Raw genomic sequence first — 26,340 nt, 5'->3', positions numbered from 1 at the left:
AACGGCCTGTCCTCAGAAGTTGACGAAAAACTCGCCGACAGTCCCTACACCTACCGGCAAAGGAGTGGCGTCTACCAAGGGAGCTGCCAAGGTCCAAGCGGCCAAAGCCCCAACGACCAAGGAAGCGCCAAAACTAACGACCACAAACTACCCCCCGCTATTGTCGTCAGAAGCTGCCCAGTGGCAAACAGTCACGAGTCGTAACAAATCACGGCCGTGCTGGGAAGCCGAGAACTCATGTTTGGTTCCAGAGACGCCCGAAAATGAGTCAACGCCGATGCCGTCGGTCAACCCATCCGTCGTGCCAGAAACTCAAGAGGCCACGCCACGTGATGCCCTGGCTATATCGGTAGACACATCCAGTGAAGGTGTCACCAGCCAAATCTCCCATATCGACACATTATCGACCGCAGAAGACCCAACCTCAGAGTCGAACGAATCCGGACCTGATCGTGACCCGCAAGGACAGACCAGGAGGAAACGTACGCGAACAAAGAAAATTAAACTCAATCAAGAATAATCATGAAGATTGCTACAATTAATATTGCAAGAATCAGCTCGGAAGAACGCCTTATCCTTCTCCTAAATTATTGCTTAACACAGAAATTCGACGTAGTCGGTCTACAAGAAGTCGCCTTCGCCTCCTGCCCCATACTGGAAAATCATTTCCAGCTTTTCGCCGCTCCTGGGCCGAATAAAGCGGGAACGGCAATATTGGTTGCAAAACATATTGCTGTTCATCATTCTGTGTGTGACCCAGACGGCCGCCTCATATCTGTTCAATTTAATAATGTCTCTTTTGTTTCCCTTTACGCCCCGTCCGGGAGAGTCTTCCGTGACGAGCGCAGTGCTTTCTTTCGCGTCATAGTTCCGGCCTTCCTATCCTCCATCACACGGCCACTTATCTTGGTCGGGGATTTCAATGCAGTTGATGGCCCTCAAGATCGCATCAGATTGGCTGGGACGAAGCCTTCTACCCCAGTTGATCACGCCTTGGTGGCCCTGGTGGCCAGCCTGGAACTGGTTGATATGTGGAAGGCCCTGCGGCCACGAGATTTAGGCCACACCTTTACCCATCAAGGCGGATCCGCGAGGATTGACCGGATCTACTGCTCCCGCTCCATCAAAAATTCTGTCACTGATATTCGATTAGATTCCACCTACGTCACGGATCACTCTGCCATCCTCGCCCACTGCTCCCTGCTGTCTGAAACGAGAAAAGAAGAACGCCCTAAGTCCTGCATCTGGAAGTTGAACGTGTCGATAGTGTCGGAAGACGCTTTCGGTAGCCTCTTCCGTAATTTCCTTGCCACCGTGTCAGCTCTCCCCCTCCGCCGTACTAATGTCTCCGAATGGTGGGACAGTATTTTCAAACCAGGGGTGAAAAGAATAGCCCAAAGTTACTGCCGTCGTCGAGCGCGCCTGGGCCGAGAGATGGGCCGCTTCTACCAGAACTGCCTTTCCGAGATGACCCAACCGGGCCGTGAACTTTCCTGGCCCGACTATCAAGCTCTCCGGGAGGAGGCGCGTAATTGGAATGTTCGGCTTCTCCAGGGTGCGAAAATTCGCTCCCGTTGCACCTCAGTCACCGATACGGACTCCCCGTCGCTCTACCATGTCCGGAAGGAAACAACCCGTGGACGTCTTTCCATGATCAGCTCCTTGTCCGGCGGCAACGGTGAATTGATTGTCGACGACGGGCGGATCAACCAGATCCTTACCGGCAGCTTCCGTCAAGTTTTCAGTCAGGAGCCTAGTGGAGACGCTGCCATGGAGACCTCCTTCCTTGGTGGAATCCAGAAAGTGGTTTTCTCTTCTGAACTTTCACGCCCTGTCGAACTAGCGGAGGTGGCTTCCACTCTTGCTAAAATGCCACTGAATGGCAGCCCTGGTGAGGACGGGCTGCCCTACGACTTCTATCAACAGTTCTGGGCCGATATCGGGCCCATCTTTCTCGAAATGTTTGAAGCCGTCTTACGTCAAGGTCGCGTGACAGAATCCCAAGCTATGGGATTGATACGTCTAGTGCCAAAATCTGACTGTCCCACCACGGTGTCTGATTATCGGCCCATAGCGCTATTGAATTGTGATTACAAATTAATGGCCGGGACAATCGCTCACCGCCTCAAAAAGACGCTGCCCGACGTCGTCGGACCCTCTCAGTGTGGTGGAGTACCTGGCAGAAAAATCAGCGATAACTTGTCGCTCTATCGAGACGTCATTGCCTTCATAGAGGAGCGACACGGCCCTTGCAACTCCAGCTTATCGACAAAAGCAGTGCCCGGCGTCGTCATTGGCGTTGACCTTGCCAAGGCGTATGATCTGGTTCCGAGAGAAACACTTTGGCGGATATTGCACGCCTTTGGATACCCGGAATTCTTTATCAAATGGATCCAATCCCTCTACGCTGGAGCCCGGATGGCCATTCTCAACGGTCAAACGGTGGCTGGAACCGTGTCATGCAGCGCCTCTCTGAGACAGGGTTGCCCGTTATCGATCCACCTCTATGTGCTTTTTCTGGAACCGCTCCTCTGCCGGCTGCGCCATGAACTAACGGGGATTACCATGTTCAACCGGAAGTTGGTTACACGGGCGTTTGTCGATGACGTCGCCATATTTGCCGACTCGGATGGCGATATCCGCCACGGTGTTCAAATTCTACACGATTTCTGCCAATGGACAAACGCTCGACTTAATACTGTTAAGTCAAAAGCCCTTGGCCTCGGAGGATGGGCGCAGCGCACAACATGGCCGGTGCCTTGGCTAACATCGGACCCAACGCTTACCCTCCTCGGTATCTCGTTTTCCCATTCCATCCAAGAAACGACCAACCGGATTTGGGATGCGGCCTTAGGCCACCTGCAGGGGATTCTCCGAACCAATGTTGGCCGCTGCTTTTCCCTGCACCAACGGGTTCACTTCCTCAAGACCGACGCCTACTCTAGAGTTGTATTTATCGGCCAAGTCCTACCTTGCCCGCCGTCGTCTGCTGTCAAACTCCACAGCGCCACTACGAAATTCCTGTGGGCCGGGCGACTGGAGCGGCCTCAACCCGGCGCCATTTTCCGGCCAACCACAGCCGGCGGTCTAGCTATGCTACACACGGACCTCTTCCTACAGGCTCTGTTTCTCCGGCCCATCGCAGCCACCGTGCTAGGTCCTGACACCTGCGGCCGTTTTCTCCTTCGGTACTGGCTCGCCTTCCCAACGCGAGCCTTCCTACACTGTTTCACCGACACACCGGCGCCGATGTCCTTCTTCCAGCGTCCGGCGCACATCGAAACCGCCCTTCGGAGTCTTAAAGCGCTCTTCGGCAACGGACTCTCCCCACCGTCTCCTCTGACCCATCGAAAGATTTATTCTCTACTTCTCACACCGGAATTCGTCCCAGGGCATATGGAACGCGCCCAGCCGCTGCTGGACTGGGAGGCGATTTGGCGCTCTGCCCGTTTCCTCCCACCGCCCATCCGCGAGTCGCAGTTTCTCTTCAACCACCGGCTACTTTTCACGCGAGACCGCTGCCATAACATTGACCCAAGAGTGGACCCGATCTGTGACCGATGCCACCTGGAGGACGAAACGGCGGAACATCTGATGATCGGCTGCCCCGTCCGCCAAGAACTAACGGCCTGGCTCCAGTCAACTCTCCAGACCCTTGGCTGCGTCGGTAATCTTTCGTCTTGGATCAGAGGAGATGTCGGACAACTGCCGTATCGTTCCCCCGCCCGTTTATTGGTAGCGGTCTTTGTTGACCTCTCTTGGAGGACTCGCCAGCGTCGCCGTTTACTTACGATCGCCGAAATACAGCACAAATGGAAATCCTCCTTCCCCGGTCAACAGTTTTCCCATTAACAGTCTCTATTCCGAACCATTCGTCATGCTCTTAATTTATTTGAACCCCCCCTGCCCTCTCAGGAAGGCCTTGCCTCTTTTACACCCACCCTGTGATAACCCCGTATAGTCATAACGTGTATTGTCCCTTTGTTTTTTTGATCCACTGTGTCAGTTAATTGTCTAGTTTAATCAGTCTCCGAAATACAGAAACGTTCCTAAATCAAAAAAAAATTCCCGGTATGGGAAACCTTTTAAATTTTCTATAAATATTTTAAAATTTTTGAAAAATATTCCTAAAACTACTCAGCCAATAAGTTTTATTGTTAGTGCAGGCGAGGAATTAATTTGGTTCTTTTTTTTTCCTGACAAAGAGATTCTAACGTGTTTTATATCCACCTTCATTTCTAATCCAAATAAGACTTTGACCAAAATCTTAATAATTTAACTCATACCACACAAAATCATCAAAAATTCCATCTCTGAAATTGTATTAGTCCTAATTTAATTTACACTTTTTATAGGGAATAACATCTCTCAGTTCATGGTAATGAATGAGCGAGATCATCCGGCGACTCTTCCCTCTTATTCTTATTACACTGCAAACATGAAAAAGTGTACCTAAAATGATGTGTAAAAATATTAGCGCATGAATATATTATTTGAAGAAAGCAATAAAATGAAATCAATGCGTGTATACTTTTCCATGTCCACTGCTTCTTGAACAGTCGCCGGTAAGGTTATCTTGTTAGTTTCGGGCAAGAGAAGACAAAGAACTCCAACACTTATGTTGACACCAGCAAAAATGATGAAAGGTAACGCCGGATCAACTTTTCTTCCCTGAATAATTCAACCAAATTAGAACTAGACACGGTGGTCTCTCTATCTTTTTGCGAATCTCATTTTTACAGCAGATGCAATTATGGGCGCTAATATTCCTCCGACGCGACCGCTGGTCGAGCAAAGTCCAACGGCAGCACTTCTAGCCGGTGTCGGGAAAAGATCCGAAGTGTAAGAATAGACCGTTGCCAAGACACACGATATGAAGAGTTTTCCAAACATTGAAAATGTGATTCGAAGAGCCGGAGGTTCTAGTAAAATATTATTTCGTAAATTTCAGTTCATTATATTTAGTACTAGGACTTATGGCTAAAATGTTATAGGTCTATTACCTTCTGGAACCAGTCCTGTTATCAGACAAGCTATGCCACTAATAATCAAACCTCCGCTAAGGGTTGGTCTCCTTCCGAGTTTGTCCATTACGAACATACCACCAATGTAAGCCGGGATCTCCACCACCCTATAGATATATAAAGAAAATCCCATAACAAAAATGAAAAACAAAACCTAGTATTTCCGGTATAGGCTATACAAACTTGCATTGATAGTTCGTAATTCAGATAAAAATCGTCCGATAGATTAGTGGCTGAAAATGTTATTCCATAATATCCCATCACGGCTGCGATCCTTGACATTTTTGGAACATTATTTTAATTGTCACGAACTACTCTAAATATAGTGTTTTATTATACCAAGCCAAAAACATGATAATTAATCTTTTCAATAAAATTGGCGATCGGAATACGTCAATAATACTCTCTCCTTTAGCGAAACTTTTAGCGAGTTCTTCCTTATTTTCACCGTTTGCATCTGCTTGGGAAATATTTTCTTTCGTATGGACTGTGTCAATTTCTTTGCCCTGCCGAAATTAGAAATTAGAAATAACATTTATAGCCTTTTTGAAAATAATAATTATACATCTTCTTTTTTGTCATCTGGAATGGTGATCAAGTGATTTGGCACGCTTTTCTTATTCATTTGAGCGCACTTGAGAATGAGCAAACGGGCTTCGGAGAAACGCTTCTTAATTATCAGCCATCGGATCGATTCCGGAACAATCCTTATGAGCAATTAAATCCGCATGTGAGAAAAAGGGTTCTTATAAAAAAATATTGCATCATGTCCTTTTTTTTACCAATAAAGGGCGACTAGGGCGAACATTGGTGCACTGATGATGAGTTGTAGTGTTTGCCAATCGCGAACGTAATAGGCCAATAAACCAAGAAGGGAAGTGCCCACGGTGAAAACCAACTGGTAAACGAAACCGCATATCACACGGTATTTCTTGCCGACGGCCTCCACTCCTGAAAATAATTCATTCGAGTGATAGTTAGGATACTGGGACTCAATTAATTTGAATGAAAAATAATTTACCCCACACGAAAAGTATCAGAAAGTGTCCGACGGCGCAGACGCCACAGAAAAATCTTAGGACGCAGAAAGTGACAAAATTCGGTGAAAAGGCCAGCCCAGTAGTGACAGCCGCCAAGAAAAATACGTTGAGAGTAAAGGCTAATCTGCGGCCAACCCTGCACAAAAATTTATTTGAAAAATAACATTTAAATTTGGATGTATTTAGTTAACTATAGAAGAGATATTACGCATCGGCAATGTTTCCAAGTATAGCGGCACCGATTAACATTCCAAACATGTAGACTGTGCTGGCAAATGTTGTTTTCCACTCATCTTCACAGGTCAAATCAAACTGAAATTATTTAAATTAATTCTATTGTTTAATTCCAAAATCTTGTTGAATTTTCCTCGAACTTACGTCGCTAACTATGGTGGATTGGAATTGTGATGTGTCGTAAACCCAACGGTCACAAGTAATTTCCGAGTCCATCTGAGCGCCAGGGGCTTGACATTCTTCGACATTTGTCCAGGTGTAATTGTAGCGTTGGCACTGATCGGGGGTATTATCGTCGTTCCACGGAATCGTATTATTTAGCCAAATTGGGGAGTTAGTCTCAGAAGCGCTGTAGTCAGCGTCACAATTTTCTATGTAACATCTGGTAAAGGACAACATATGCTCCAATTTAAATCATAATCAAATTTCATTCACATAAAAATTTAGATTTTACCTGTAATTGGGTACAGCGCCGGTGAACGTGTAAGACATGACGACAATGCCAGGGAAAAACGCTGGCAAGCAGAGCAACAAAAATGTGCGAAGCTGATACTTGCCGAGTTGTCCAACGTGTTCTAAAATGTCATCGTAGTTGAATGCTTCTCCTTCATCTCGTGAGTCTATAGTACTTTCTTTCTGGCTGATGCTGTCGGTAGAATCTTCACTGTTCGATCTCGTAGATGTTTCTTCTGCCATTTTGTCACTAATCCACAAAATATTTGTATTCCTACACTGTAATCTAATTCGTCGCGTCAATTAAGAATTAATGAAAGAGACGAAAATTCATCTAAAGTCAGACACTGCTTATTCTTTATTGCCCCAATAGTGTCGCATGTTGCCTCCTTATGAAAGTTTGTCACTATTTTCTACATGTGTCTCCTAATCGTCCGTAACTGTCAATCATATTTTCTTTTATCTCATTTCGGTTATTTTATAAAGTGTAAAGAACTTATCAAGGGAAGCTTGCAGTTGTAGCCTATAGTCTACTGCACGTATATTTGTTTTCTTGACAGGAGATATTTTATTTTACTTGTTTTCGTCTACATCCACATCCAGTTATGTGGTGGCTATACAAGTGCGTTTGTGTAAACACACAAGCTAGACAGAGCATATTTAAGGATTTAAAAGTCGAGGCAAGATTTCGCGATTTACAATAATTCAAATTGTTATGTGGGTATTTTTCAAATGGGCAAAAACGAATGAAAATACGGAACTGAAATAATTAAATAAAACGAATAATGAATCTAGAAACATTTGCGTTTTTCAGTATACGTCATCAGCGTTGTCCTTTAGTGTGTGCTGTCTACGTTCAGTTTTCTTCCAGAACTGAAGGACAATCGAATTCCTGTGTAAAAAACAATTTTTAAAAATAGAAAAGTTTTTGTGCTCAAAAGAATGTTCAAATTTCGAAATTTGGCGCGTCAAAATTTGAAAAACTGCAAATACAAAAATGAAAAATATACTGATACTTTTCCATTTCAATTGCTTCTTTTATTGTAGCCGGGAAAGCTGTGTCTTTAGTCTCCGGAAGTAGAAGACTCAAGAAACCAATTAATATGTTGATGGTGGCAAAAATGAAAAATGGTATGTTGGTTTGTCCATTATTTTTCCCCTACGAGTTGAATTTAAAAAAAAATTATATTACTTGAAAATTCGCCTTATTAAAAATTGTGTTGATATCAATGAAAAACTTGCCCAATCCGAAATTATTGGAGCAATAATCCCTCCGATTCGGCCGCTGGTGGAACACAATCCAACCATTGCGCTTCTGGACGACGTTGGGAAAAGTTCTGAAGTGTACGAGAACAGAGTGGCGGTTACGCAAGCAGCGAACAACTTGGCAATCAGCGAAAAAATTGTTTTGATGTAGGCCACATCTTTGAAAAAAAAAATTATTACTTTAATTCAAGCTTTAATTTTTATTTAGCTGGCGATGGTTAATTATGGAAATTTTAATTTACCTGTAGGAACAAGACCTGCTGTCATGCAACTTAAACCGCTTAACAAAAGACCGCTGCTTAGCATAGGTCTGCGTCCAATTTTCTCCACGGCAAACATGCCAAATATGTAGGCGGGAATTTCAACCAACCTGATAACGCCTCATGTAAAGTATCGAATTAATGTTGTACAATATAAGACTAAATCAACGAGTGTTTCAACACTTTAAGAGTTTAAGGCACTTGCATGGAAAGCTCATAGTTGACGTAGAAGTTGCCCACCAAATTTGTGGTCGAGTAAGTGATACCGTAATACCCCATCACTCCAGCTATCCTGTGAAACACAATACGTAAGAAAATAAAACGTGGTGTAATAAATATTATGTGAGATTTGATACGACTGGGCTTATTTACCAGGCCATGAAAACTATGACAAGTCGTTTCACCAAAATGTTTGAACGAAAAATGTCGAAGACACCTTCGGCCGCTACCGGTGTCGTGGAAACCTTTCCTATTTGCTGCTTGAAAATTTCAAAGCAATTCAGTCAAAGTTGACACAATTTTTCTGGTAAACTTGTAAAATATCAGTTACATCATTCTTTATGATCACATTAACGAGATTTGTCTATCTTTCGGGAGCCGTTAGTTATTGTGCTTTATTTTTAGTTATTAATTGTAACAATCAAGATAACATACTAACTGTTTCCATTTAAATTGTTCCCCATCAAGAGTAAATATGCTGTCGGAAATGTCACGGACCCCATTCAAATCGGCAGCTTGCAAGAGAAGCTTTTTAACTTTAGGAAAATTTTTCTTGGTTATCAACCATCGAATCGACTCCGGTAAAATCCTTTAAATCAATAAATTCAATTATTGATGGCAGTGTAAAGTTATCAATTTGTCTTTACCAAAATAGAGCTGTCAGACCAAACATGGGAACGCTAATGACAAGCTGAAGTACTCTCCAATCTCGCACAAAATAGGCCACTAGTCCCAGACAGGCAGATCCTGTTGCGTAAACTATTTGGTAGATGAATCCGCAAGCGATCCTGTACCGTTTCCCGACCGCTTCAACTCCTATTCTCAATCACAATTAATGTACTTTAGATTTTTCTTCAGATTTATGCTCGCTAATGTCTTAATAACCTTACCCCAGACGAAGATGATGAGGAAGTGGCCACACGCACCGATTCCGGAAAAGAATCTCATCACACAGAAAGTGATCCAGTCGGGTGAAAATGCCGTCGCAGTTGTGATTAGCGCCAGGACAAATATGTTCAAAGTGAATGTTTTCCTTCTCCCAATACTGTTTAAATTTTGTTTAACATACGTAGTAATAACAATTTAATCGTTTAAACGTATTAATCTTACGTGTCTCCTATAAAGCCAATGGTGACTGCTCCAATCAACATCCCAAACATGAAAAGACTGCTGGCAACAGTTTGTTTCCATTCATTTTCGCAAGTTAAATCAAACTTTATAACGCCATTAATCAGTCAAATACGTCAAATACAATTTAAATTTTCGTTCGTCATATTAATTAGCGAGATTTACTATCTACTTACATCACTGACGATGGTGGAATGAAACATAGACCTGTCGTAAACCCAACGATCACATTTTTCTAGGAAGGTGCCGTCGGATGAATTTTTAAAATTACATTGGCGAGCATTAGTCCAAGAATTATTATCAAAGTTGCACCCATCCTTTTTACTATCCAACGCAATCGTCTGGTTTTGCGAAGACAAATTTCTTGTAGAAAAATGTGTCGTCATCTTGTCACTATCACAGACTTGCACAAAGCATCTGCAGTCAAGAAAAAATAATTCTTAAATTATTTTAACGAATTTTATAGATAGACTGTTTCATCTTCCTAACCTGTAATTTGGTGTTGCTCCGGTGAAAGTGTACGACATGATGACTATGCCTGGGAAGAAAGCCGGTAGACAGAGCCATAGAAATGTCTTGAGTTGAAATTTACCCATCTGCCCTAATTTTCCTAGAATTTCGTCGTAACTGACAACGTTCGATTCTGTCCCATTTTCCAACCCGAATTCAGAAACAGTCGATACATTAAATTGATTGTGACTTGTTTCAATGTCACTTGAACTGTTTGAAGCCATGAGTGGAATTATTTTTTTGAAATAATTTATACAAAAGTTCACAGTTCTCTGTGGAGATTGAGAGTGCGGTAACTGAGATATCTGTCTGTCGACTGATGTTGCGATCTGTACAGGATAACAATGGTTGCCGTAGCTTTTGCAAGTCTACCATAAATAAAGATAGGCTGCATCGTTGACCGTGTCCTACTTCGGTCCTCGTCCATGATTGATGAGGAATCGATTTCAAATAGTGCGGCCCATATTAAACCAGGTATCGGATCTACAGACAAAGAGTCTCCATGGTGATCGGAATTTCAGCAGGATAGTATTTTGGCAACTTCAGATTTAGCTAGGGGAGCTTCTTAAATGGAATGTTTTCCCCTATAGACAATCAAAATCGGCCGTCAGCTGATGAGCTTTGCTTCCACAACAAAGGCCTCTTAAAAAGCGAGTAAATTATTTTCAGATTCGTTATTCAGATAAAATTTTTCAGCATTTCTGACTAATTAAGAAAATTTGAAATCTGAACTCCGATCAAACAAAAATAGAAAATTGGAATCTGTTAGTGAGACAAAGGGGAAAAAGGTGGAGATCGTAATAATCGATATTAACAAAAAGATTTGGATTTTGTTTATTGGACCCCTAGCGAAAAATGTTTAAATAATAAAAAAAAATAAAAAATAAAATTGTAATTCTAATATTTGTAATTCTAAACATTTCTATGTCCGATGAAATCTAAACCGTAATACCGTATCAAAATGGTTCGAAACTCCCATCTCCTCTCATCGCGCCTTTTAGTTGTTTAAAAATTGCGCCCTTTTTCTCCCCTCCACTGCCTACCGCGCCATATCCGGTGGTGGTGAAAAATCCAACATTTACTTCAACGGTTTCATCGAAACTTCTCGACAGTCGAACGCAGACGCAGTGAAAAGCACAGTACATTCCAGAACAATCCTCCGTCACCGAACGAAGTTTTTACTTATTCCTCGTTTTACAACATATTCAGGTATAATATTTTATTTTTTTCTATGCAATTTTGTTCAGTAAAATTAGTTACTATGATGTGAAATTTTTTGTGTAACGAACGAAGGTGTTATATAAAGCTATTTTTCGTAAAAGTTTCTGCTCAACTGAAACCACGTGCGTCACCAGGAGATAAAGATTGTGTAACGGTCGTTTTTTTCCCTAAGTGGCTTATAATAAGAGTTGTTAATTACTGAAAATAGTTCAGTGATATTCTGGCATCATTTTATAATAGTTTTACTGAAAATCTGTGTCTTAAAGCCTTAGCACTCTGAGAAGTTCTTACTCTCATAATCGCTACTAGGTAACTCAACATTTAAATTTTTTGTTTCATCTTTACAGAACATAATGGCTGTTAAGACTCCTGCTGTAGGAATTGATTTGGGAACAACTTACTCATGTGTTGGTGTATTCCAGCATGGTAAGGTTGAAATCATTGCCAATGATCAGGGCAATCGTACCACTCCTTCCTATGTGGCATTTTCCGATACTGAACGTCTCATTGGTGATGCTGCTAAGAACCAAGTTGCCATGAATCCCACCAACACAGTTTTCGATGCCAAGAGATTGATTGGACGTAGGTTTGAAGACACAGTAGTCCAGGCTGATATGAAACATTGGCCATTTGAAGTTATCAGCGATGGAGGCAAGCCAAAGATCCAAGTTGAGTACAAGAATGAAACGAAAAACTTCTTCCCCGAAGAGATCTCTTCCATGGTTTTGCTCAAGATGAAGGAAACTGCTGAAGCTTATCTAGGCAAGACTGTTGCCAATGCTGTTGTTACTGTCCCTGCTTATTTCAATGACTCCCAGCGTCAAGCCACCAAAGATGCTGGAACTATTGCTGGTCTCAATGTCCTTCGTATTATCAATGAACCTACTGCTGCTGCAATTGCTTATGGTTTAGATAAAAAGGTACTTTTTGTTAAAATTTTTCCCTTATTATAATTACTAACGTCTTCGTTGTCCATAGGTCGGTGGAGAACGCAATGTCCTCATTTTCGATCTCGGTGGTGGAACTTTCGATGTATCAATCTTGACGATTGAAGATGGTATTTTCGAAGTCAAGTCTACTGCCGGAGATACTCATTTGGGTGGTGAAGATTTCGACAACCGTATGGTGAATCACTTTGTGCAAGAGTTCAAGCGTAAATACAAGAAGGACATGGCTACCAACAAACGTGCTCTTCGTCGCCTTCGAACAGCTTGCGAGAGAGCCAAGCGTACCCTTTCTTCATCTGCCCAAGCTAGCATCGAGATTGATTCTCTGTTCGAGGGAATTGATTTCTACACTAGGTATGTATTTTGTAGTTCTTTGTTGCTTTTACATTGTCTAATTCTGAGAATTTATTAGCATTACGAGGGCTCGTTTCGAAGAATTGAATGCCGACCTTTTCCGCTCTACCATGGAACCGGTTGAGAAGGCCATCCGTGACGCCAAGATGGACAAAGCCCAAATTCAAGACATTGTTCTCGTTGGTGGATCAACCCGTATTCCCAAAGTGCAAAAGCTGTTGCAAGACTTCTTCAACGGAAAGGAGCTGAACAAATCTATCAATCCCGATGAGGCTGTTGCTTATGGTGCCGCTGTTCAAGCTGCTATTCTCCAGGTAGGATTTAATTGATTTTGTGATATCATGAAATTGTTTCTAAAGTTTTCCTTTTAATTTCATAGGGAGATAAATCTGAGGCTGTCCAAGATCTTCTGCTTCTCGATGTTGCTCCTCTGTCTTTGGGTATTGAAACTGCTGGTGGTGTCATGACTGCTCTCATCAAGCGAAACACCACTATTCCTACCAAGCAGACCCAGACTTTCACCACCTATTCCGATAACCAGCCCGGAGTATTGATCCAGGTTTACGAAGGAGAGCGTGCTATGGTATACATAATTCTTTAATCAAAATGCCAAGCAGTATGATAATTAAACTTTTATGTTGCAGACCAAGGATAACAACCTTTTGGGTAAATTCGAACTCACTGCCATTCCACCTGCACCCCGTGGTGTTCCTCAGATCGAAGTTACTTTCGACATTGATGCGTAAGAAAAAATCTTTGTATAAAACTTTGACAACTTTGGTTAATATTTTTGTTTTGTTCTTTTTTAGCAATGGTATCTTGAACGTTTCTGCTGCTGACAAGTCGACTGGTCGTGAAAACAAAATTACCATCACCAACGACAAGGGACGCTTGTCCAAGGAGGAGATTGAAAGAATGGTAAGAAATAAATTCTTCTAAATGTCTTGAATTTTATTTAACGTGTTTTTAAATAACAGGTGTCTGATGCCGAACGTTTCCGTTCCGAAGATGAGAAGCAGCGTGAGCGTGTGTCTGGCAAGAACGCTCTGGAGTCTTACTGCTTCAACATGAAGTCAACCGTCGAGGATGAGAAATTCAAGGACAAGCTCTCCGATGCCGACAAGACCACCATTTTGGACAAGTGCAATGAGGTCATCAAGTGGCTCGACGCTAATCAGCTGGCTGATAAGGAAGAGTTCGAACACAAGCAGAAGGAAATCGAACGTGTTTGCAATCCAATTGTCACCAAGTTGTATCAGGGAGCTGGAGGTGCTCCTCCCAATTTCTCGGCTGGTGGCGGAGCCGCTCCTGGTGCTGGTGCCCCTGGCGCTGGATCAGGATCCGGCCCAACCATCGAGGAGGTCGACTAATTGTCACGTATTTATCTGCAATTCCTAAATCGTTTTCCATCATAAGATTTAAAGTCATTACCATCGGTATTCATTCATATCAGAATACACAAGATAAATCAAGTCCCACGTTTATTTTTGTTGAGATTGCATGTTTGTTAGCTGCACGAATTGCGTCATGCAGCTGTTGACTTACCTTGGCAAGAAAAAGTTGGATGAGTCATTGATTACTACTATGCGACGTCATGGCTCAACCTAGCTGATAGTGTTTAGAAAGGTCTTGCTATATCAACGCCAGAAAGAACGCCATCTGTTACGGCAAATAGTATAAAGTTACATAACATCTTACAGCATTGGGTTATTAATTTATCTTCGATATCTGCCACTTAAATATTAGCCACAATTTTAGTTAGTCAAGTTAGCGTATCAAGCTTCTATAAAGTACTCAAATTGGCTATAATTTTCCAAAATTACTAGTTAGTAAATAGTTATCAAAAAGAGCTGACGAAAATCAGTGTTCAGAATTGTAATTATTTATATTCTACTTCCGTTTGACTTTTATATTACTCCTCTTGTTCAAAATAGTGAGGTATAGTTTTTAACCAGGAAAGCAGGTATCTTTCTTTCATTTCCGCCATTTTTTCCCATTCATATTTTGTATGGGGGAGGGTTGACGTGTTACGTAAATGCTGATGTCGGCGTCAGTTTTTAAAATCCTTTTCTTCGGTCCATTTTTTCTGCGAAGCGCATGATCACATTTCTACGTCCACCCCTTCCTCTAGCTACCTCTTGGAAGGGGGAGTGGCTACCCTCCATAGATTCCCCGTCCTTCTTTTGTTTCGATTATTTGATCGTCTAGCAAGAACCAGACCGGTCTGACTTGACGCTCATAGCGGGTCGTTGAAGTCGTCTCTCACATTTCTCTCTTCCTTTTCGTGCAGGCCTACGTGCGAGTGCGAACGTGACATCCACTAAAATAGAACATTCGTTCTCTCAAGAGACTCAACGTAAGACGTACAACTATTCTTTCTTTTACGGTTTTGCAGGTAGAATTTAACTACATTCAAATAATACTCAACTTGATGTTAACTTTGTACTTCTTTCTGCTCTAGAATGTGTCCCCTGTGGCCTTTACACATTATCCTGTTGTACGTGCTGTGTGTGGCTCCGCTGTTATTGATGGCTCAGCACGTCCACGTCGCTCAACCGCATCAGCAGCTCAAAGAATTGAAAGTGGCATTCAGTCCGGAAATGAGCGAAAAGATGACAGAAGGCGACAGCAAAATGATTGAATTCCAATTGGGCAACATGCAGGATTTCGACGACAGATTTCTGGAGGTGGAAGTCAAGTCTATTCATCCGGAGATAGCCAGCATTCAATACGTGGGCAATTCAAACGATTTCTCGCCCAATACCAACTGGACCGGCAGTTTCAACCTGACGGCTAAATTTCTGGGTTATTCGCAAATAGTCGTCAAGTTGTGGGGAAACATTTCCACCAACAACCAGACCAAAGACAGAGAACTTGTTGCACAATCTCAACCGGGAAAAGTGGCTGTCGTTCGTCACCCAAGGGCCATCGACAAAGCTTTCATTTACACCATAGCAATTTTGGTGTCGGTGGCTTTCATCAACATGGGCTGCCTGTTGGATTTGGAGATTGTCAAGGCGACTCTGAAGAAACCTATTGGACCAGTTATTGGCTTTTGCTGCCAATACCTTTTCATGCCCTTGGTAAGTATAGCTATAATGTTTTTTACTCATTTTAATTACTTTGGTACTAATTTTGTATTTTTTGAAAAATCCATATATTTTAGTGTGCTTTCGGACTTGCCAAACTCCTTTTAGCCGACAATGTAGCGCTTCAGCTGGGATTGTTTGTTACCGGATGCAGCCCCGGAGGTGGAGGATCTAATTTGTGGACCTACATCCTTGGCGGAAATATTCATCTGAGCGTCACGATGACTTTCCTTAGTACTCTGGCAGCATTTGGTATGAAATACGTGCTTCGATTGTTGACATTTTATTCTAATTATTTTCACAAATGTGCAGCAATGATGCCGTTCTGGACCATGACACTTGGCCGTTTAATTTTTGCCGATGGACATATCGTTGTTCCTTACCGCAATATCGCTACGTTAGCGGGTGGGCTAGTGATTCCATTAATGGTGAGTAATAATTAATTTCGATTGCTAAAGATACTGGCAAAAATACCATTGTATTTAACTTCATGTTATAACTTTTTCCACTAGATTGGCTTAGCGATCCGCCGCTTTGCACCCAAGGTCGCATGTGTTTTAGCCCGGACACTGAAACCACTTGCTGGAATATTCGTTTGTCTTATTGCTATTTTTGGCATTTACACCAATTTATACATGTTTAAACTATTAGACACCAAGGTAAGCAAATGGCAGATTGCGAGATTGGGATTTATTTCAAAATGACAGAGCTGATATTATATAACTTTTTTAAGGTGTTCTTATCCTCGTCATGTTTGGTGCTCCTTGGCTACGCTTTTGGTGGCACAATAGCCGCTATTATGCGTCAGTCTTGGCCTGATGCCCTCACTATTGCAATTGAAACAGGTATCCAGAACACTGGAATTGCCATTTTCATTTTGCGCGTTACTCTGGAACAACCCGAGGCCGACATCAACACGGTAGTTCCTGTCGCAGTTGCCATAATGACTCCGATCCCGCTAGTCATATTGTGGGTATTGCAGAAGTGTGTATTATCACGCTTCGGAATATGTGTGAACAAAAGCTCAGAGTTGAATACCTGTCCGGTCACGCACTTGGAAGCTGGACAGCAAATCGACGGAAGTGGTGAGAAATTTCTCCCACTTGACAATGATGTACCTGCGAATGCCTATGGGACGGCGACGGCCAGTTAATAATCAAAGGAGAATTTTCTTTAGCGTTGCTTGTAGTTTAGTAGATGTTAAAAAAGTTTCACAAATGCAATCAGCATCCGGTTGGATTTACCGTCTCAATTTGATGTTAGGGCTTCATTGGGAGTTCAGATATGTACATCAATTCACAATAAATTGGTTGGTGTATTGTGCTTGTTGTGTTTCTATCCCTTAACATTTGTTTGAAAATTTCAGGCTGCGGATGACTAAGTCTAATTTGAAGAATTTGCGTGACATCTTCACGTAAATAAAATGCCGTGATGGAAAAAGTTCTTATTAAATAAATTTGGGTTAATTTTTTCCCCCTAGACATGATCAACATCCATTATCTTCAGTCCGAGGTTTTGATGGATGAGACTGTTTAATATCTGCATTTCTGCAGTGCAAACTTTTACTATCCAAATTTAGTTGAATCGGTTTGTTTCGACTGTAGGGATGTTATATTACATGGTAAGGAATATAGTTTGATTATTTCGTGAATTAGTAAGTTTTAAGTTTTAATCCAGATTTTTTAAATTAAATTTTCCGCTTCAAAACTGAAAAAAAGTAGTTTAAAAACCGGTCAAGTGTGGCGCTGACATCGTCTTTGAGATCAGTCGTGATAACACTGCGCAAGTGCGCATCTCAACTATCTCCAGATTCAAAATCACATCCTTTTCAAAACAAAATGCTGTAAAATGTGCTGTAAAAAATAATGTACTTGCGACGTCCAATCGATGTAACATTTTTGAAAACCATATGATCTTCATGACTTTGTCGAATTCCTGAGAAATTGAGATCAGCTAATGAAAGTAATGAAAATATTATAGGTTCATTTTCTGAAGTTGAGTTTAAATGAAATTATAATTTGACAGGATCAAAAGTAATTGTTTTTCGTGAATAATTACGATTTTGGCTGAAGTCTTGCAATGATACAATTAGCCAATAAGCTCCAGATTCTTCAGATCTTAATGACTGTCCATTTGTTTTTAACTTCTGATGAGCCCACTGATTTTAGATATACTTTTCTTTCTAGGTTATTTTATTGACAAAAAATAATACATGTGTGTATTCATTTTCATTTACAGGCATGCATTTGATTAAAGCGTCAAAATAAGTTTAACTTTCACCATGGACATCATCAACAAAGGTTTGAAGATTAATCTTCCCTATGTAAGCCTTCGATCTGCAATGATTCATGTTGTGGATGTTGGCAATGTTCAATTACCTGTTTCTTTAAAGGTAAGCAAACACACTGCATACAATTTTTAATTTATTATTTAATTGCTGGAATTTGTCACAGAACGCTGAGAAACTTCTGCAGAAGGCTAAACCAACTGTGTTTGGTTGTGGATTCCACAGAAAAGAAGATATCTTAAGAAATTTATCCTGGCAAATTGATCGTACTAGTATATCCTTTCCAAATTCATCAAAATTCCTTGAAAAAAATATTTCTGGGTGGATAAAACTGGTTCTCAGTCAGCATCAAATCAACGTCCAATACGCAGAGGCCAACTGTTCTCTCACGCGAATGAACCTTTACCGATCAGATAGTCGCTACATCCGTCATTGCCATTTGAAGCAGGAGATAGGTACACTACTATTTCTTTATATATTTTTTGTTTTCACTTTTGTTTTAATATTGCTACTTTATTTAAATATAAGGGCATTTTGGTACCATCATCCTGCAAATTCCTGTGGAAAATGGCCATGAAGGTGGTGAATTGCAAGTTGAATCACAAATGATCCGAAATAGTCCTCTGGAAACATTGACGTTAGATCTCTCTTCAGGCAGTGACCAATCGTTTTACGTCAACTTTTTGAACGTCAATTGTGTACATGAGATGAAGCCGTTAACCCGAGGATGGCGTATCGAATTAGCTTACAACATTTTGTGGAAATCAGAAGTAGCAACGTTAGTTTTACCGAACATTTCCTCCTTTCTTGTCACGTTGGTAAGCGCGTCGATTTTTTAAATAGATATATGTTTTTGATATTTCACGAGTTTCAATCGATTTCAGACAAAGATGGCGGTCGAGTTACGCTCGTGGCAAGAAAAAATATCCGAAGGCAAACCACCAAAGATCATGATTTTTGGATTGGATCATAATTACGATCCCGACTGTCATTCATTCTCAACGCTACTGGATCAGGATCGCCAGATGGCCCTTCTGTTAGGTTCTATCCCTTTCGTTAATGTTCACTTGGCCCGGCTTACAAGAAAAGTAACGGGTCTCCTTTGTTCTTCGCTTGAAAAATTTGAATGTGATGATGATGTGATGGAGTGTGATCCCGTTTCCAGCAAAACATTGATCAGTAGTGCCACTGGACTGAAAGAAATGCGCGTTACCCATTCCGCCAGCCACTGGATAGGCGTTGACAATTGTGCTGCCCAGTTTCATAATCTGGATATTGATACTCAAGCTCAGTTTGTCAAGCCTCTTTTTGAAAAGAACAGAAAACCCGACGAAGTGGAAAATCACAATCAAGATTCCAAAGACGCCATCATAAGCCATTATTTTTATCAGTCCGCTCTCATTTTATGGCCCAAAAATGGATCTTTTTACATGGATATCCATCATCGACCCGATTACCTTTTGGATCAAATGGAGCGTGGAGTATTGCCCAACCCACTGGCGATCATACGTGCAATGATATCCCAGTCAAACTGTACAGAATTGATAATCTATCGCCTTCTCAATATCTGCCCATCGCTTAACGCAAAAACGGAGGCTCTCCAACTACTCAAGTTAATGGCAGACAAATCCATCGGTGTACCATCCGAAGACACTGCTGTCCTGATTAGCGAAGTTGAATGCAAGTTAATTGGATGGCCCGATTGTGAAGACGCCATTAACAAGCTGCTGACATGTAAACCATACCAGCAACTGTGCCATTTTGCGACGCTAGCCAAGCAGCTGTTCTTCCGGAACTGCATCGGCGGTTTCCTAAGTGTAGCAAATCAGACGTGGAACTTCTTAATGGAACAATTTAGAACCACTGGTAATTTTAACAACCACAACGCACTCATTTCTTGCATTCAAATGTCCGTTTGTATCGAGGAACAATCGAAGCTTGTGAATCCGTCGAAATCGGAGCAATTTTTATCGTGCTTTGTAAAGTTGCCACTAATTGAGCAGTGCCACATTATCATCGACCTCAAGGATATCTACCACAAGAATGCTACCGGCCAACATTTTTACTTGAGTCTTTGCAGATTTGTTGCCGTTACCTTTAACACCTCATCGTGTAAGAAATCGAACATTACCGACTGTGTGGTGGACCTTCTTCGGTGTTTCCTTGTACTTGATCGCCATCCTGTGAATATCGCAGACATCTTCATTGAAAACGTCTGCCGACCAAATTCGTGCGAAAACAATCACTTGCTAGAAAAGCTCATCGCATCACTGCACAACTTAAATCTGAATACCCGAATGACGAACCAACTTTTAGACTCCCGAATTGCCGAATTGAGTCTACTCCGTAAACCGGAATTCACGTGGAGTATGAAAGATGTCAGATTTCCCGATGCCGATAAGTATCCACAAATCGTGGAATTTTTAGAATCAGCCAGGAAAGACGCGACCATCAAGCTTGATTCGATCGGAAGCATTCAACAGGCCAAAGATTTTAACGTTTATTACTTCGGAGTCATGGAGGAGTGTGTGGAACGAGGATACAGCGCTATGGCGGAGCCTTTGAAAAAAGGCAAGACTATTTCTTGTGTGATTGTGAAAACCCGCCACTTGCACATGGCTCTCGTCCAACAATTTGAAGCCAAAATGGAAGAGCTTAAACGACTTGAGCGACTTCGTGCCTTTTATGAAACTTCGCATCCGTCCTACGTTGAGTCTGAATTGGGTGGATCAACTTCTCAACCTCAATCTTTAGGTGCGTCCTACGGGAAAACAAAGGCCGCCAATCCATTGCGCATCAAATTTAAAACACCGAAGAAGAAGAAAAAGTGAATATTGTTTAATGTTGGAGTTAATCACTAAAGTGAAGACGTTCCCTTTTTTTAAGTTTTATCATTCAAGAAACGTTCACTTTCTTTTTTTTAAAACATGTTTAATTTCTCAAAATACATGACTTAGAACTGTGAAATGGAGTTCTTTAGTTGGAGAAATGGTGACATGACGTAACGTTGGACATTTTCGTAATTCAAATTGTTATAATCCTGATTCAAACATCGCTTAATTATTTTATTCTCCATTATTTTTGGCCAAAGATGTAGGTACACCTCTCCATTGCGTAACGTAATGTACAATGCATCAGGGACCATTTCGAGATCCGATTATTCATTGTCAACTTTGGTGGTAGTTCGATTCAGATCGAATTTCGCGTCGATTTACCTTCAAACTATGTGGTAAAGAGAATTAGACCATGGAATCTGTCTGACACTTATATATTAAGCAATACTTTTAAATTTTTCAGTCCCATTCGATTACACCAAAAGTTGCCTATCAATCGACTAAACCGCAGTATAGGTTACCTAATTTTCTAAAGGTGTATAGGTTTTCTCTTTTGTTTCGCTTGTCCCTGTTAAACATACAGACGCGTATTTACTTTCACCTCGAAATGGCATACAATTGGAAAGTGACATTGACAGTCACCATCACCGCGAGAGTGCAATTTAATGTTTAAAGAAACGATAATTACTCTGATCGAACAAACCGCTGTAGATTTCTTTGTGTCATAATTGCTTTTGCAATTTGTATTGTGGTTTTACACTAGTTGTCTGTGAGTCTATTACAAGATTTGCATACAGTATATAAAGGCGACTTATCAAACTAAAGTCACAACTCATTCGAGACTCTCTTAAGCCTGGTTGTTTAGCCTGCAGAAAGCAGCTTCTTAGTAAATATTCATTTCCGAATTCTAATACTCTTTTAGCATTCTCCTAGTTACAATGGCCGTTTTTAAGGTATGCCACATTTTCTTCGCTGTAAAGTCTATAGCGTGATTATCTTTTTCGTTTAAATTAAACATTTCTTTTTGTAGATCGCCTTGTTCGTCGCTCTGGCTCTGATCGTCGTGGCTTACGCCGAGGATTCCTCCGCGGATTTGAAGTCTTCCGAGGCAAGGTACAATGGATACCAAAACTACAATAGTTATGGTAGTGGATACGGATATGGAGGTATGCTATGATTCATTATGTGCCATTTTTCGTCAATAATACATTAATACATAACATTTTAAAAATATGATTAACGAATTAATACGAATTCAATTTTAATCAGGTCGTTACAGAGGGCAAAACTACGGATATGGCAACAACAACTACGGCTATCGCAACAACTACGGCTATCGCAACAACTACGGCTATAACAACTATGGCTACAACAATTATGGCTACAATAACGGATACGGTTATAGATATAGTTCGCCTTATTACTACTAACGTACACCCGCGTACACCCTCCACTTTTAAAAGAAAAACAGTTCATTATATTATATGAAGGTTTATTACACTGTAGTTCATGCACAGTTTAAGTAAAATACTGCTGAATCAAGAACACAATACACACGCATTACACAGCATTTACTGAATCATTTTTATTTCTCCCCAAAAATTATTAGAAATTATCTCTTATCCCAACTACGAAACGCTGATGCTGATCGAGTCGGTGGCGGTGGCCAAATTGTCACGTGATATTGAACAACCAGTCAGATTTGCGCAAACTAGATCACGTCATCACCGGCCAATAGCAGGACATTTTAGCTATTGTTGTCTTGTCGTCTGCAACATTCCCTCGTGCTTCATAACGAGGATTAAGGGCATCATGAGTAATTATTCGGATGAGGTTAGTGATACTGAAAAGCTAACAGAAAAGAAACCAAAATAACAATAAAATTATGTCACAAAGAAAAGAAAAAACTTAAGAAACAGATTGAATATGACAAACAAATGGATGTCATCAGTCGAAAAGGAGGTCTGGGGCATAGTGAATTGGAAGACAACTTTTCCATATCTCAAGTTCAGCTATCTGAATATAAGTAGGCTCAGTTGGAGAATGCTGTTGATATTAACATTGAAAACTCAGAACTTAAAAAACATATCGGCAAAAGGCAAGAGTTTATTTACAAATGCCAGTCTTCTATAATCACTCAAGGCAGAAGATATGGACTTGTTGGGCCTAATGGGTAAGTGACTTCTTTTAAAATGTCTTGTGCCATGAGTAATTTATATTCTAAAATGTTTCACAGGTTAACTCTGTTATGTCATATTGCTTCCATAGCTCTGAAGATTCATCCTTCAATTGCTGTTTTGCTGTGTGTGCAATAAGTATAGTCACAGATGATACACCAGCAGTGAGCAGTCTGAAAGCTGACAACAATTAGCATTACTGGAAAAAGCTTACAAAGCTTGAGAAAGAGCAGATAAAAGGAAATCTGAAGGTACATTGTTCATCGATAACATACTTACATTTTTCCTTATCAACCTTTTTTATTTTCATTTTACAGGCCACTGAAGGATTAAGCCAAGTTTATGAGGAATTGCGGGCCATTATTGGTGGCGATGCAGCTGAGCCCAAAGCTTGACGAATCTTATCAGGTCTTGGCTCTTGGGTTCACCGCTGAGATGCAGAACCGACCGCCACCAAAAATTTTAGCGGCGGTTGGCGGATGCGTGTCTCCTTTGGCAGAGTACTTTATTTGAAGCCTACTCTTCTAATGTTGGTTAAACCTACCAGTCATTTAGATTTGAATGCTGTCATTTGGTTGGACAATTATTTACTTGGTAATTAATTGTTAAATAATAAGTATCAAATAGGCCAAAAGTAATCATAATTTGTGTGTTAAACAGGCTGGAAGAAAACTGATCATTGTATATCTCACGACCAATCTATCTTAGATAATGTCTCTACAGATATTATTCACTTGGACATGGGAAAACGTTGTTGGGTTTTCAGCACCATACTGTTCCCATCTGTCTGATCCCTCTACTATGAAAATCATCTCTACTAATCAGACATTACAAAAAGATACAAGTAAACATACAGACTTTTATGTTTGTTACGCCCACTACGACCAGCAGTAATGACGTCCAATTATATAATAGTAGATGGTGATTAATTAATCAAATTTGCCCTTGAACCATTTATGACTCAGAATTAGGTGCTTTCAGCAGTGTGAAGTGAATTTGCTGTCACATCATGCTTCTTTTCCTGATGACTTGAAAGCAACATTGCACTAAAAAAGGTAAAAGTTTGCCATGGTTTTCTTCTAGAAGCATTTAATAGAACCAAACTATTTCTGTGAGTATTTAAGAAATATGCTGATGGCTGCACTAATAACTTCCACATATTCTTCTGTGTTCATTGATCAGCCTTAATGAGATATGGGAGTAGGAGCACCTCTTGAAATCCTCCTTCCACTAAGTTACCCTAGCCCTGTTAAGGTAAGGTTACTGGATCACACAAAATTAGTGGTGGCTTTGTGGAAAGTTTTGTTTGACGATCGACTTCATTTGCTTTGCCCATCGTTGTTTGCTTCCCGAATTTTCCCCTTGTGCTCTAGTTACCCTCATTGCCCCTGGTTTTCCAAACGCGCTCTACAGATAAACCACAAATCCCCTTTCCCTTGCAAGGGCAAAAGAAGAATAGATCCTTGTTGTTTAGTTCAAATCTTCGAACTTATGCCCAAATTTTACCGTTTTTTCCCTTAGAGTAACTTAATGGGTTAAAAAATTTATGTGTGTGAAAGTCACATCCTCCAATGCCTTTCCATCTCAGAGAAATTTAATATTGTTACCAATCAAGCTTTGTTTTCCGTGAACGTAGAAACAGTTGGCAGTGATGACTTCACTGTCTACAAATCCACTATCATTTCTTGGGATTTGATTTCAATGAACAGATCAGGTTAGATTGTTTAGAATTTTGTTTTATTCCTGCACTGCTAGAAACTTTTGAAAATTTGCGGTAGATTCATCAAAGTGTTGCAGCTCCCACAATCGAATAGAATCCCCCGAAGTTCGTCATAAGACCTTTGGTACATTTTACCACGATCGCTTTCCCTGTGCATTTCAATTTGTCAATTGACGAAATGAGTTAAAAACTGTGCCATTCACCGGTGACGGTGAAGTGAATGCTTTGGCTCAATTAATAACCGAAATTAAAGTTGCGACACAATTGATTGTTACTTATTGTCTTTGTTTTTGTTTTCAAGGATCAAGGACTGACGCCGATTGTATCATCGCACCTTCAGGTTTGGAGTTTCGACGAGCTGTAGAGCTCTGTTTGTGGTTGTGGAGTGCTAGCGGCTTCTTTTCGTGCTTACGGGATTATCATTCATGATTTGGTGAGTAGATGAGGCGTAAGTCTCGAGCTCTTCTAGACCTTTGTTATTGTTTGTTATATCAATCGAGTGTCAACGAGCTAGGGCGGCTAGGGCGGGAACATCTTCACATTAGTTTTAAATGCTCTTCTTCCTATTTCTTATTTTTAGCGCTAGGTGGCTACACCGTAGTCTTTATTATTTTTCAGCTGTCAGTTTCGATTATTTTAATAAACATCTCTAATTCTCTAAAGACATTCGCGATCTACTCCAAATTTCATGGGGATCACGAATGTCTGGTTCGATTTGAAGACAGCCCAACAGTTGAGGAGCTATTGCTTACTTTCGGTATACTTCCGGAAAATTTGCATGAAACCGGAAAGTGAACTTTGTTCTTTGTAGTTTGTACAGTTGTCAGTATTGCTAGCTAGGATTTAAGCAAATAAAAGTGCACTGTTTGTTGACTGTTGAACCAAATAACCTGATCAATGTTACCTATTTGCAAGTTTCATTGTCTCATGTCAATTTATATGAATTGTTTTCTCTTTATTCAGGTATTAATGCAGAGGAGACGTTGAAAAGATGGACTCCACGTTCGGCCTATCTTCTATCATCTTCCCCTTATTCCAAAGGTTCGGCGGTGCGCGGATCATCATTTGTTGTTGGTAACATGTTTTCGTTAGTTAACCCGTTGGCTGCCACGTTTTTGTTCTCCCCTGTGTTAGCTCCTTAGCACGGACCGCGCTGTTCGGTCTCGTGGTCTATATGCCGCGGGGTCGAACGGTCGCACCAGCCCCAGATTCGCCGAAAGGCGCCTGTTAGGCAGTGCACCATAGGGACTTCCCCCTTGTCGATACGGTGATGGATTCTAGAGGCGTGCATTCCATCTTTTCCTGTCACCGTGTCAGCCCGGACTTGTCAGTAGGGGAGACCGGGGCTATGTGGGACATGGGGCTACATTGGACATCGCAGTTTTGAGCATGTTCCCGTAATTTTTTTTAAATAATTGTTTTACCCAACATGGGGCATGGTAAATGCTCAAATATAGTAAAAAAATTATTTAAAAAAAATTACGGGAACATGCTCAAAACTGCGATGTCCCATGTAGCCCCATGTCCCACATAGCCCCGGTCTCCCTAATGGCAAGTCCCTCCTTGGTCATGGTTCC

General features: G+C 41.2%; 7 protein-coding genes and 1 long non-coding RNA gene across 15 annotated transcripts; 5 read left to right on the top strand and 3 right to left on the bottom strand.

Annotated features, from left to right (window-relative positions):
- Positions 1-4,167: 4,167 nt before the first annotated feature.
- On the bottom strand, positions 4,168-7,097 carry LOC124351162 (organic cation transporter protein-like). Its single transcript, XM_046801922.1, has 12 exons — positions 6,753-7,097; positions 6,443-6,680; positions 6,273-6,376; positions 6,046-6,200; positions 5,807-5,975; positions 5,590-5,731; positions 5,364-5,530; positions 5,212-5,298; positions 5,004-5,131; positions 4,741-4,922; positions 4,532-4,671; positions 4,168-4,452 (listed from the first exon to the last, which is right to left on the bottom strand). Exons 1-12 carry the CDS (start codon positions 6,992-6,994, stop codon positions 4,374-4,376), a joined length of 1,833 nt encoding a protein of 610 aa, XP_046657878.1. The 5' UTR covers positions 6,995-7,097; the 3' UTR covers positions 4,168-4,373.
- A 164-nt stretch (positions 7,098-7,261) lies between these two features.
- LOC124348535 (solute carrier family 22 member 2-like) lies at positions 7,262-8,384 on the bottom strand. Its single transcript, XM_046798766.1, has 4 exons — positions 8,260-8,384; positions 7,994-8,175; positions 7,768-7,910; positions 7,262-7,643 (listed from the first exon to the last, which is right to left on the bottom strand). Exons 1-4 carry the CDS (start codon positions 8,354-8,356, stop codon positions 7,562-7,564), a joined length of 504 nt encoding a protein of 167 aa, XP_046654722.1. The 5' UTR covers positions 8,357-8,384; the 3' UTR covers positions 7,262-7,561.
- Positions 8,385-8,869: 485 nt separating this feature from the next.
- Positions 8,870-10,403, bottom strand: LOC124348567 (steroid transmembrane transporter SLC22A24-like). Its single transcript, XM_046798793.1, has 6 exons — positions 10,114-10,403; positions 9,801-10,041; positions 9,607-9,710; positions 9,387-9,541; positions 9,144-9,312; positions 8,870-9,085 (listed from the first exon to the last, which is right to left on the bottom strand). The coding sequence occupies exons 1-6, from the start codon at positions 10,356-10,358 to the stop codon at positions 8,905-8,907; spliced, it is 1,095 nt and encodes a 364-aa protein (XP_046654749.1). The 5' UTR covers positions 10,359-10,403; the 3' UTR covers positions 8,870-8,904.
- Positions 10,404-11,204: 801 nt separating this feature from the next.
- On the top strand, positions 11,205-14,129 carry LOC124349254 (heat shock 70 kDa protein cognate 4). The gene is made up of 8 exons (XM_046799716.1): positions 11,205-11,343; positions 11,703-12,275; positions 12,334-12,656; positions 12,715-12,970; positions 13,036-13,239; positions 13,301-13,398; positions 13,466-13,574; positions 13,634-14,129. Exons 2-8 carry the CDS (start codon positions 11,709-11,711, stop codon positions 14,024-14,026), a joined length of 1,950 nt encoding a protein of 649 aa, XP_046655672.1. The 5' UTR covers positions 11,205-11,343; positions 11,703-11,708; the 3' UTR covers positions 14,027-14,129.
- A 585-nt stretch (positions 14,130-14,714) lies between these two features.
- Positions 14,715-17,068, top strand: LOC124349255 (ileal sodium/bile acid cotransporter-like). 2 transcript variants are annotated; one of them, XM_046799718.1, is made up of 6 exons: positions 14,715-15,012; positions 15,118-15,739; positions 15,823-15,997; positions 16,058-16,173; positions 16,258-16,404; positions 16,479-17,068. In XM_046799718.1, the coding sequence occupies exons 2-6, from the start codon at positions 15,119-15,121 to the stop codon at positions 16,896-16,898; spliced, it is 1,479 nt and encodes a 492-aa protein (XP_046655674.1). In that variant the 5' UTR covers positions 14,715-15,012; position 15,118; the 3' UTR covers positions 16,899-17,068. The 2 variants fall into 2 exon arrangements, with proteins under 2 accessions (XP_046655674.1, XP_046655673.1); XM_046799717.1 differs by having other exon boundaries at positions 14,716-15,051.
- Positions 17,069-17,493: 425 nt separating this feature from the next.
- Positions 17,494-22,436, top strand: LOC124348433. 4 transcript variants are annotated; one of them, XM_046798646.1, is made up of 10 exons: positions 17,494-17,707; positions 17,984-18,137; positions 18,199-18,487; positions 18,561-18,611; positions 18,687-18,850; positions 18,917-21,051; positions 21,124-21,261; positions 21,330-21,819; positions 21,897-22,032; positions 22,136-22,436. In XM_046798646.1, the coding sequence occupies exons 2-6, from the start codon at positions 18,027-18,029 to the stop codon at positions 20,861-20,863; spliced, it is 2,562 nt and encodes an 853-aa protein (XP_046654602.1). In that variant the 5' UTR covers positions 17,494-17,707; positions 17,984-18,026; the 3' UTR covers positions 20,864-21,051; positions 21,124-21,261; positions 21,330-21,819; positions 21,897-22,032; positions 22,136-22,436. The 4 variants fall into 4 exon arrangements, with proteins under 4 accessions (XP_046654602.1, XP_046654600.1, XP_046654601.1 ...); XM_046798644.1 differs by adding an exon at positions 17,771-17,778 and having other exon boundaries at positions 18,561-18,850; XM_046798645.1 differs by having other exon boundaries at positions 17,494-17,634; positions 18,561-18,850.
- On the top strand, positions 21,805-22,296 carry LOC124348784 (glycine-rich protein HC1-like). The gene is made up of 3 exons (XM_046799059.1): positions 21,805-21,819; positions 21,897-22,032; positions 22,136-22,296. The coding sequence occupies exons 1-3, from the start codon at positions 21,805-21,807 to the stop codon at positions 22,294-22,296; spliced, it is 312 nt and encodes a 103-aa protein (XP_046655015.1).
- A 201-nt stretch (positions 22,437-22,637) lies between the features above and the next one.
- On the top strand, positions 22,638-25,890 carry LOC124351064. Of its 4 annotated transcripts, XR_006921346.1 has the most exons (9): positions 22,638-22,699; positions 22,763-23,039; positions 23,103-23,294; positions 23,361-23,637; positions 23,704-23,933; positions 24,009-24,098; positions 24,168-24,297; positions 25,065-25,196; positions 25,727-25,890. It is a non-coding gene; the product is annotated as an uncharacterized LOC124351064 (long non-coding RNA). The 4 variants fall into 4 exon arrangements; XR_006921348.1 differs by having other exon boundaries at positions 22,657-23,039; positions 23,135-23,294; XR_006921349.1 differs by having other exon boundaries at positions 22,657-23,039; positions 23,704-23,887.
- The last annotated feature ends 450 nt before the right edge of the window (positions 25,891-26,340 follow it).

The sequence above is a fragment of the Daphnia pulicaria genome, chromosome 7 (assembly GCF_021234035.1).
Source record: "Daphnia pulicaria isolate SC F1-1A chromosome 7, SC_F0-13Bv2, whole genome shotgun sequence".
Classification (NCBI taxonomy): domain Eukaryota; kingdom Metazoa; phylum Arthropoda; class Branchiopoda; order Diplostraca; family Daphniidae; genus Daphnia; species Daphnia pulicaria.
The sequence above is the reverse complement of the archived record's forward strand: the minus strand, read 5'-3'. Positions and strand labels throughout refer to the sequence as shown.

Coding starts and splice junctions, on each gene's coding strand:
- LOC124349254 (XM_046799716.1), top strand. CDS start 11,709: ATGGCTGTTAAGACTCCTGCTGTAGGAATTGATTTGGGAACAACTTAC. Junction 12,657..12,714: donor GGAATTGATTTCTACACTAG/GTATGTATTTTG, acceptor AGAATTTATTAG/CATTACGAGGGCTCGTTTCG. Junction 13,399..13,465: donor GTTACTTTCGACATTGATGC/GTAAGAAAAAAT, acceptor GTTCTTTTTTAG/CAATGGTATCTTGAACGTTT.
- LOC124351162 (XM_046801922.1), bottom strand. CDS start 6,994: ATGGCAGAAGAAACATCTACGAGATCGAACAGTGAAGATTCTACCGAC. Junction 6,377..6,442: donor AATCCACCATAGTTAGCGAC/GTAAGTTCGAGG, acceptor AAATAATTTCAG/TTTGATTTGACCTGTGAAGA. Junction 5,132..5,211: donor CTGAATTACGAACTATCAAT/GCAAGTTTGTAT, acceptor ATATATCTATAG/GGTGGTGGAGATCCCGGCTT.
- LOC124348535 (XM_046798766.1), bottom strand. CDS start 8,356: ATGTTTGCCGTGGAGAAAATTGGACGCAGACCTATGCTAAGCAGCGGT. Junction 8,176..8,259: donor AGCAGGTCTTGTTCCTACAG/GTAAATTAAAAT, acceptor TTTTTTTCAAAG/ATGTGGCCTACATCAAAACA. Junction 7,644..7,767: donor GAAGCAATTGAAATGGAAAA/GTATCAGTATAT, acceptor TTTTTTACACAG/GAATTCGATTGTCCTTCAGT.
- LOC124348433 (XM_046798645.1), top strand. CDS start 18,027: ATGGACATCATCAACAAAGGTTTGAAGATTAATCTTCCCTATGTAAGC. Junction 18,488..18,560: donor CCATTTGAAGCAGGAGATAG/GTACACTACTAT, acceptor TTTAAATATAAG/GGCATTTTGGTACCATCATC. Junction 18,851..18,916: donor CCTCCTTTCTTGTCACGTTG/GTAAGCGCGTCG, acceptor AATCGATTTCAG/ACAAAGATGGCGGTCGAGTT.
- LOC124348784 (XM_046799059.1), top strand. Junction 22,033..22,135: donor TAGTGGATACGGATATGGAG/GTATGCTATGAT, acceptor AATTTTAATCAG/GTCGTTACAGAGGGCAAAAC.
- LOC124349255 (XM_046799718.1), top strand. CDS start 15,119: ATGTGTCCCCTGTGGCCTTTACACATTATCCTGTTGTACGTGCTGTGT. Junction 15,740..15,822: donor AATACCTTTTCATGCCCTTG/GTAAGTATAGCT, acceptor CATATATTTTAG/TGTGCTTTCGGACTTGCCAA. Junction 15,998..16,057: donor TAGTACTCTGGCAGCATTTG/GTATGAAATACG, acceptor ACAAATGTGCAG/CAATGATGCCGTTCTGGACC.
- LOC124348567 (XM_046798793.1), bottom strand. CDS start 10,358: ATGGCTTCAAACAGTTCAAGTGACATTGAAACAAGTCACAATCAATTT. Junction 9,711..9,800: donor ATTCCACCATCGTCAGTGAT/GTAAGTAGATAG, acceptor GGCGTTATAAAG/TTTGATTTAACTTGCGAAAA. Junction 9,542..9,606: donor ATTGGCTTTATAGGAGACAC/GTAAGATTAATA, acceptor AAATTTAAACAG/TATTGGGAGAAGGAAAACAT.